General features: G+C 40.0%; 2 protein-coding genes across 7 annotated transcripts in view; one reads left to right on the plus strand and one right to left on the minus strand.

The window, feature by feature from the left end:
- Nucleotides 1-3252, plus strand: part of MCUB (mitochondrial calcium uniporter dominant negative subunit beta) — a 120617-nt gene extending 117365 nt beyond the window's left edge. For all 3 annotated transcript variants that reach the window (XM_017890402.1, XM_017890404.1, XM_017890403.1), the window contains exons 7-8: nt 743-859; nt 3041-3252. In XM_017890402.1, coding sequence (XP_017745891.1) covers nt 743-859; nt 3041-3118 — 195 coding nt within the window. In that variant the 3' untranslated portion in view covers nt 3119-3252. The remainder of the gene's footprint in view (nt 1-742; nt 860-3040) is intronic.
- A 1085-nt stretch (nt 3253-4337) lies between these two features.
- The window catches only part of CASP6 (caspase 6), a 27313-nt gene continuing 22058 nt past the window's right edge, over nt 4338-9592 (minus strand). For all 4 annotated transcript variants that reach the window (XM_017890407.1, XM_017890406.1, XM_017890405.1 and 1 more), the window contains 2 exons: nt 6440-6599; nt 4338-5075 (listed from right to left, as the gene is read on the minus strand). In XM_017890407.1, the coding sequence (XP_017745896.1) occupies nt 4837-5075; nt 6440-6599 (399 nt within the window). In that variant the 3' untranslated portion in view covers nt 4338-4836. The remainder of the gene's footprint in view (nt 5076-6439; nt 6600-9592) is intronic.

Raw genomic sequence — 9592 nt, forward strand, 5'->3', positions numbered from 1 at the left:
ACTAACATAAGGGCTGGAGAGCTGTGGCAGGTTCGCAGCTCACTGCTAGATCCGCCTCCCGGGTTCACGCCATTCTCCTGCCTCAGCCTCCCGAGTAGCTGGGACTACAGGCGCCGCTACCTCGCCCGGCTAGTTTTTTGTAGTTTTTAGTAGAGACGGGGTTTCACCGTGTTAGCCAGGATGGTCTCGATCTCCTGACCTCGTGATCCGCCCGTCTCGGCCTCCCAAAGTGCTGGGATTACAGGCTTGAGCCACCGCGCCCGGCCTAAATGTATTGTTTTTTACAAGACTGGATGAAGACTTACAACACAGAGAAATTATATATAACTTCTATGGAGAAGTAATTAGTGTAACACACAGATTCCTCCATTGGGATAAACATGTGTTCTCTGTGCCCTCATTTATAAATAAAACTTAATTTGCATTGCAAAACATTCAGTAATATCAGCTTTGTCTCATGGTTTATTCAGTATGCCAAAAATCTCCCTTTTCTTTTTTCTTCCTTCTTCTTTCCCATTATGTGTAATTTCTCCCAGCTTGCCTGTTTTTGAAAGGAGCAGATCTTAAATGAGACTAAATGTTTTATTTGTGTTGGCTTATGCTTACTCTCATGGCCATTGCAAATATTTTACCCATTCATCTGCCTTCTTTTGCTTTGGTGTTGCTGAGTCAAGTATCTTTCTTGCAGAGGCATTATGTTCATTCAGAACATGTTATTTTCTTCTCTCTCTCTTTTTTTAAGGATTATACTTACTCAGCTGTTAAGAGTAGGCAATTTCTTCAGTTCTTCCACAAGAAATCAAAGCAACAGCATTTTGATGTGGAGCAATACAACAAGTTAAAAGAAGACCTTGCTAAGGTATACTACAAATACATCTTATAGCTGGTTTGTTTGGGAGCCAGAACTTAGTATCAGGGAAATACAATCGGTGGCTCATCCTCACAAATTAAATTTTGGTCCTAGATTTCTGTGTGTTGTAGGATTGTTCATTGAAATGGTTGACATATTTCATATTAATTTCATATCCCCCAGTTTTACTCTTCTGTATATGAAGATAGCTTTAAATATGTGTTAAACTTTCTTAAATGACTTAAGATAGTAAAATAAAAACTTTCACTGGAAATCCATTTCTAAGCCAATAATAAAAAACAGAATTTTAGGAAGGTGAACACTGTGATAAGGAATTTAAGGCATTTATAAGTTTCTTTTCCCTAAAGATAGAAGAATCATTACAGTATTCCTCCCTTCATCTTTTTCCCTTCTGAAAGGCACTACTCAGGTATACACTGCTAAAAAGTGAAGGAACCATGGTATGAACACAAGTTTGATTTCGGAGTCTATATTCTTAAGTACTTTTTCACAATCTGTTTGTTAGCCAGTTATCTCTGGCTTCCCAATTTACTCATTAACTCTGTTCAGATGGCGACTTCTCAGCACATCACCTGATGTTTCATTTTTATTAGTAATTTCATAACAAAGAAGTTTTAGTAAAAATATCCTCCATTGCTCAATGCATGCTTGTTTAGTAGTTGGTAATCAAACCTTTTATTATCTGTACTTTCTAAATTACTCATCCCTAAAATTTAAAACAGAATCACTCACATTTTATAGTTCAAAAATTGAAGAGCGCTTTAATTAAATTTTAATTTTTTAATTTTTTAATTTTTTAATTTTTTTTTTTTTGAGATGGAGTCTTGCTATCGCCCAGACTAGAGTGTAGTGGCTCAATCTCAGCTCACTGCAACCTCCACCTCCTGGATTCAAGTGATTCTTGTGCCTCAGCCTCTTGAGTAGCTGTGACTATCGGCGCCTGCCACCATGCCTGGCTACTTTTTTTGTATTTTCAGTAGAGACGGAGTTTTACTATGTTGTCCAGACTGGTCTCAAACGCCTAACCTCAAGTGATCCGCCCGCCTCGACCTCCCAAAGTGTTAGGATTACAGGCGTGAGCCACCAATGTCTGGCCAAGCCTTTTAAAAAAATGGATTTTATTTCATATAATCATTCCACAGGAAAAATATAATGCTTTAAAAAAATTTTGTGGATTCCCTTATATTTGAATAATCCTATCTGAGAAGGCTAAGGAATGTTCTTTCAGCTAGTTTATAGGACAGTGCCTTTGAGATTTAGAAGGTAAGCCTAGTGTGATCCCAGCGATTTGGGAGGCTGAGGTGGGAGGATCTCTGGAGTCCAGAAATTGGAGACTAGCCTAGTCAACATAGTGAGACCTCATCTCTACAAAATTTGTTTTTAAATTAGCTGGGCGTGGTGGCACATGCTTGTAGTCCTAGCTACTTGGGAAGCTGAGGCAGGAGGATCCCATGAGCCCAAGAGTTCAACACTGCAGTGAACTATGATAACACCACTGCACTCCAGCCTGGGCAGCAGAGTGAGACCTCATCTCTAAAAAAATTTTTTTAAATATTTAACACCTTGTTAATTATCTCTAAGGTAATAAAGTGGAGATAAAAAGATAAAGTGGTAGGTTAAGGGTTTTTTAAAGAATATGAACTGGAAAACCATTATAAAGGGGATAAACTAGTATTAGTTTTTTAAATACATAAGGATGAATTAGTAAATTCATCTTTTAAAAAGATCCACATATAATATTGACATATTTATATCCCATCACTTTGGGAAGCCAAGGTGGGCAAATCACTTGAGTCCAGGAGTTCAAGACCAGCCAGGGCAACATGGCGAAACTCCATCTCTACAGAAAAGACCAAAAAATATTAGGCAGGCATGGTGGTAGGCACCTGTGATCCCAGCTACTTGGGAGGCTGAGGCAGGAGAATCACTTGCGCCAGGGAGGCAGAGGTCACAGTGGGCTGAGATGGTACCACTGCACTCCTGCCTGGGTGACAGAATGAAACCCATCTCAAGAAAAAAAAAAAAAGACATATTTTAGCCATTTGTCACTAATAGTTTAAACATTTTATTGCTGTAAGGAGACGTTGTTCATAGACTTCCTTTCAAGCAGTGACGTTGGTATGTTTCTTATTCTTTCTGATCACATGCTATTTCTTTTTCCCATGACAGGCTAAAGAATCCCTGAAACAGGTGCGCCATTCTCTCTATTTGCAAATGCAAGTAGAAGAACTCAATGAAAAGAATTAATCTGACATTTTTACATGTCATCGGATTTTCCATTTTGTATTGATTTTGCAACTTAGGATGTTTTTGAGTCCCATGGTTCATTTCAATTTGATTGTTCAATCCTTTTTTTGTTATTAAATTCTTGTAAAACAGAAGTATTGTTTGAAGTTCTCAACTGAGATTTTACTCTTTGGATTTTAAGACTTGCTAATGTTAGAAAGGGCTTGTATGCGTCTATCAAAGCAACAGTGGCTGCTGTTAGCTAAAAATCCTTGTCAGCTTATCCCATGTTTATTCTCTATGTGAAGGTGAAAGGGTCTGTGCTTGGCATTCACTTTCATTCTTAGACTTAATTTGGAATCATCTTTTTTTAAAAAAATCAGAGACCAGGTCTCACCACTGGGCTCAAGCAACCCTCCTGCCTCAACCTCCCACGGAATCATCTTGTCATTAACTTTTTTTAAATATGCAATAGTTGGGAGTAAGATCTTTTTATCATTTATCAAAAAGGCATAAATGTTCCACCGACCATAAAGTATAGCTGGTACTAACTTCACCTGAAACAGTGTATATAAACGATTGCTTTTGAACTTGCAAATCACAAGTTTCAGGTATTGAAGCCGAAACAGTTAACCTTCTTCAGCCTCTGGCAGATTATTAACAAAACAGTATTACCCAGATTCTACATATTAATATGAATTGAACCTTGAAAGTAACACCTGTTATTCTATTAATGTGATCATGTGTGAATGGATCTGATGACTGTTGGACTGTTTGTAGGAACTTAACAATGGAAGATGCTGACAGAATCCGATTTTGCAGGTGTTCAGCCTATAGTGGCTAAGAATTATCATGTTTTCTATTTCATCCTCAGAATGCCATATAACAATTCTGGAATGCTGATTTGTTTAAAAGTAGGAATTAAAGTCATACACAAAATGTGGTAATTCATATGTAGATGCAATATTAAACATTTATATGACCGAGTAAAAAACATCTATCAGTTACACAAATGAACAAGAATGCGAGTTAGAAAAATGTAGTAAAATATGAATTTCAAATATTTTATGAAGGGATAATGATTTAATTCCTGGATTTGAAAACCTTTAAAACATCAAACAATAAACTTTTATAAAGTAACAAAATACAAGTTAAATCAGCTAGATTTTTATGTAACCCTGCAGTTTATTAATGCTTGTAAATTTTTATTTACCTACTTTCCTGAGGATTTTGTTTCTGCATATCAAACCCATTCACCATGGCCAACATGAACTTTTTTTTTTTTTTTTTAAAGGCAGTTCTCTGCTGGGCATTAAACTTTAAAACATTTGAATCACTGGACCATAATGCTTCAGCCTAACGATATTTATATAAAAAGAAGAGAAAGACATTTTCTTTTTTTTGAGACGGAGTTTCACTCTTATTGCCCAGGCTGGAGTGCAATGGTGCAATCTCGACTCACTGCAACCTCCCCCTCCTGAGTTCAAGTGATTCTCCTGCCTCAGCCTCCCAAGTAGCTGGGATTACAGGCATGCGCCACCATGCCTAGCTAAATTTTTTTTTGTATTTTTAGTAGAGACGGGGTTTCTCCATGTTGGTCAGGTTGGTCTCGAACTCCCGACCTCAGGTGATCTGCCCGCCTCAGACTCCCAAAGTGGTGGGATTACAGGTGTGAGCTACCACGCCTGGCCGAGAAAGACATTTTCAATAGATTAAATTGTAAAATAAGATAGCCCCTATTAATTAGATTTTGGAAAGAAATGAAGCTTTTTAGTTAGCATTGAGGCAAAGCAGGGAACCTGCTTCTTTCCAATCGCACTTGGATCTTTGCAAAAGTCCACTCGGCGCTGAGAAACTTTCCTGTTCACCAGTGTGAGGAGTTCTGTGAACTCTAAGGAGGAGCCATATTTTCCCAACATCTCACACAAATCCTGAATGTACCATGAGCCGTTCACAGTTTCCCGGTGAGAATAATATCCTAAAAAAGTGAGAAGGAAAATGTTGCTGCAGTTTTCTGGCCTTCAATTACTGTGTGTATTCTTTATAGTTACAGAAGTATAAGTTCTTAAAAATGCTTAAAAGAGTCTTCAGATGTGTCCATGATATATATGGCTTAAATTTTTTTTTTTGACTCTTCTCAAATGGGAAAAGAGATTAATTCTGTATAGTTTTATATACCTGGGGTTAATTCTATATAATTTCCTCCATTTCCTAAAAAATTCCCAAGATAGACAATGACTGAGACATGAGATTACTATAAAGAAGTCAAACAAAATTATTTACTACGAAAGCAAAGAACCATTATCAAAATATTTTTCAGCTGGGCATGGTGGCTCATGCCTGTAATCCCAGCACTTTGGGAGGCTGAGGCATCAGGCAGATCATTTGAGGTCAGGAGTTAGAGACCAGCCTGGCCAACATGGTGAAACCCCGTCTCTACTAAAACTACAAAAATTAGCTGGGTGTGGTGGCAGGCACCTGTATTCCCAGCTACTCAGGAGGCTGAGGCAGGAGAATCACTTGAACCCAGGAGGCAGAGGTTGCAGTGAGCCGACATTGTACCACTGCACTCCAGCCTGGGCAACAGAGTGAAACTCTCTCAAAGAAAAAAAGACACACACACACACACACATATATATTATATATAATATATATGTAATATATATAATATGTATTTATACACATAATACATATATATGTATATACTATACATACTATATATACACACACATATATATAAAAAATGCTGAGTGCAATGGCTCATACCTGTAATCCTAGCACTTTAGGAGGCCAAGGCTGGAGGATCACTTGAGCCCAGGAGTTTGAGACCAGCCTGGGCAACATAGAAAGACCCAGTCTCTACAGAAAAGTTAAAAAGTTAGCCAAGCATGGTGGTGCATGCCTATGGTCCCAGCTACAGTGGGGCTGAGGCTCAGTTTCTCAAAATTGAGGCTGCAGTGAGCCATGATCATGCTACTGCACTCCAGCCTCAGTGACAGAGTAAGACCTTGTCTCAAAAAAAAAAAAAAAAAAATTAAAGCTTTCCAGGACAATTACCACAATGGCACTACCACCCTCAGTAAATGATTGTAGGCTAATATTAATATAATTAGACTTGCTGCTTTACTCAATATAACTCTCAGGAATGATTTTTCTGTAAGGTATTTTACACTTTCATTTATCACTCTGTGCCATGTGGTCAAAGAAAATGGTAAGTCTGAGAGCTTCAGGATGGAATCACTATGTCCCAACAGAAAGACCTGATCCAAACCAATCAAAGGTGAAACTTATAGAACCTTAGCCAAGAGAGGTAATTATATGTTTGTTTTAAACACCACACACCTTCTGCAACGGAGTAACACATAAGGAAGTCAGCTCCAGCAGGCAGCGTGTAAACGGAGGCTGCATCTACCTCAGTTATGTTGGTGTCCAGCTTGTCTATCTGATTATCTACTGCATCCAAAGGAACGACTGGCACATCGTGCTGGTCTCCCCGACATGCCTAAAAGACAAGGAGGAAAAACCCACCTCTTTGCCTACTGTTCTCTCCCCAGTGCTTAATGTGTGCAGTGAATGTGTAAGCCAGTACACCTTCATTACAACAGAAACCACATCCTGAGCAGTTCAGAAGCAATACATTCAGGTTTAGAGGGGACAAAAGCCAACAAAGCTGTTTCCTACTTACATTTTCTTTCAGTTTATTATTATTATTATTATTTTTGAGACGGAGTCTCGCTCTGTCGCCCAGGCTGGATGGAGTACAGTGGCGCGATCTCAGCTCACTGCAAGCTCCGCCTCCCAGGTTCACACCATTCTCCTCCAGAGTAGTCGGAACTACAGGCACCCGCTATCACGCCCGACTAATTTTTTGTATTTTTAGTAGAGACGGGGTTTCATCGTATTAGCCAGGATGGTCTTGATCTCCTGACCTTGTGATCCGCCCGCCTCAGCCTCCCAAAGTTCTGGGAATACAGGCGTGAGCCACTGCACCCGGCCTTTTAATGTTTTAAGAAAAAATTGGCATCCCCAAGTATACATAAAATTATGTTAGTAGAAGGGTATACTGTAGAGGAAAAAGCTTGTGGTTTTAAAATTTCTTAGGGATTAACCACACCCAGGGCATACTGCGTTACCTTCGCTTTTGAAAGCTATAGTATTGACCTAAGTGTTTCTATTTAGGCAGGCAGTGTATGTCCAGATTGACTTTTGCTTGCCTGGCTGCTGCTATAAATTGTTAGGAGTTAAAATGACATCCAGCCTGACCTGACAAGATACCTGTTAATGCACCTTCTTCCTTGTGTGCCCATTAAAAAGTGAGGTCTCAAATTTTTACCCACTAATTCTGACTCACTCAGAATTTACATTAAATTTAGACTCACTCAAAATTAACATTAAATTCTGACTCACTCAGAGGCTAACACTAAACTCTTCCCGTAAGTGACTTTTACAGGCTGAATTGTGTTCCCACCAAATTCATATGTTGAAGTCCTAGCCCCAATACCTCAACTATGACTGTATTTGAAGACAGGGCCTTTAAAGGTGATAAAGAAAAATGAGGTCATACGGGTGAACCCAAATCCAACATGACCAATGTCTTCATAAGAAGAAATTGGGACACAGACATGCACAGAAGAAGGACCATATGAAGGCACAGGGACAAGACAGCCACCTACAAGCCAAGAAGGGAGGCCTCAGAAGAAACCAACCCTCCCCACATCTCCATCTCAGACTTCCAGCTCTGGGACTGTGACGATAAATTCCCGCTGTTGAAACCATACAGACTGGTGCTTTGTATGGCCACCCTATACATGAATACAGTCAGCTAATAAGATTCTGTTGTAGCATTATAAATGCATCAATCAGTTCTGAAATGGTTCAAGAATTATGAGCATCAAAAGTCCTGAATGACTTAAAATCATAAATAGAAAATCCCTACTATTCCATTTTTATAGGCAAATTTTAATCTTGGTATCAGCAGGCTTATTTTCAGGCCTTGTTTTCTACTGTCCTTCTTAAATAAAACAGAACCTGATGGCATCATCTGCCCAGTCAACTGCAGTAAGAGTAAAGAGCGAGCCTCTACTGAGGGCGTGTCGTATGCCAGGCACCGTTCTAAGTGGTTTTCATTCATTAAGTCAGGCAATTTTGCCCGCACAACCACCCCATGAGGGAGGTGCTCTTTTTACCAAGAATCTAAGGCATACAGAGAAAGTAACTTGGCAAATTATTTCCTTCATTTGTGGCTTTCTTCCTATAGTAGCTCGTTAGTTATTTCCAATCCTCTTGTGTTTGACAGTGTTGACCACTCCCTTTTTCATGAAACAATCATGTTATTATGTGTTTCTTATTTTTCTCCTGGTGCCCATCCTCTTCAGTATCTTCCCTCTTCAGCCCATTCCTCATGGGTGCCCCCTGGTTTTGTTTTATGCTCCTTTTTCAGGCGGTATTCAACATAAGTAAACTCATCTAATCCCATGGCTTCCATGACCACCTCCTGATTTCTTTCTCCAGCCGAGGCCACCTGTCTTAGGTTCTACACCTGTATCACCAATTCCATGTCCCACAGACATTCCAATGCAGTTGTCCAAACCAGAAACGAGGCAGTCATCCTTCACTTCTTACAGCCACTTCCTTCCTCACCCCAAAACAAGACTTTATGGTAGGATGTGAAATGCAGTTTCATGTTTGATACGGTCTGGATTTTTGTCCCCTCCAAATCTCATGTTAAAATGTGGTTCCCAGTATGAGAGGTGGGGCCTGGTAGAAGGTGACTGGATCATTGGGGAGGATCTCATGAATGTTTAGCATCATCTCCTTGGTGATAAGTGAGCTCTCACTCAGTTAACATAAATCTGGTTATGTAAGAGAGTCTGGCACCTCCCCCTTAGCACTCTCTTGCTCCCACTCCCACCAAGTCATATGCTGGCTCTCCGTCGCCTTCCACCTTAGGAAGGTGAAGCTTCCTAAGGCTTCACCAGAAGCAGATGCCAGCACCATGCTTCCTGTACAGCCTGCAGAACTGTGGGCCAATCAAATCTCTTTTCCTTATAAATTACCCAGTCTCAGGTATTTCCTTACAGCAATGCAAGAATAGACTAACATAATATTATTTTATGTCCTCCATGCCATTCATGGAAGTACAGAATTGTGGCACTGGCATGTCAGGTTTCTCTTCTGTAGTTCAGAATCTTTGGCCGGGTGCAGTGGCTCATGCCTGTAATCCCAAAACTTTGGGAGGCCAAGGCGGGCAGATCACCTGAGGTCAGGAGTTCTAGACCCACCTGGCCAACATGGTGAAACCCCGTCTCTAAGAAAATACAAAACTTAGCCAGGCATGATGGCAGGTGCTTGTAATCCCAGCTACTCAAGAGGCTGAAGTGGGAGAATCATTTGAACCCTGCGGGTGGAGGTTGCAGTGAGCTGATCCTGCACCATTGCACTCCAGCTTGGGAGACAGAGTGAGACTCCGTCTCAAAAAAAAAAAAAAAAAAAAAA

Source organism: Rhinopithecus bieti, unplaced genomic scaffold, assembly GCF_001698545.2.
Source record: "Rhinopithecus bieti isolate Rb0 unplaced genomic scaffold, ASM169854v2 scaffold_19840, whole genome shotgun sequence".
Classification (NCBI taxonomy): Eukaryota; Metazoa; Chordata; class Mammalia; order Primates; family Cercopithecidae; genus Rhinopithecus; species Rhinopithecus bieti.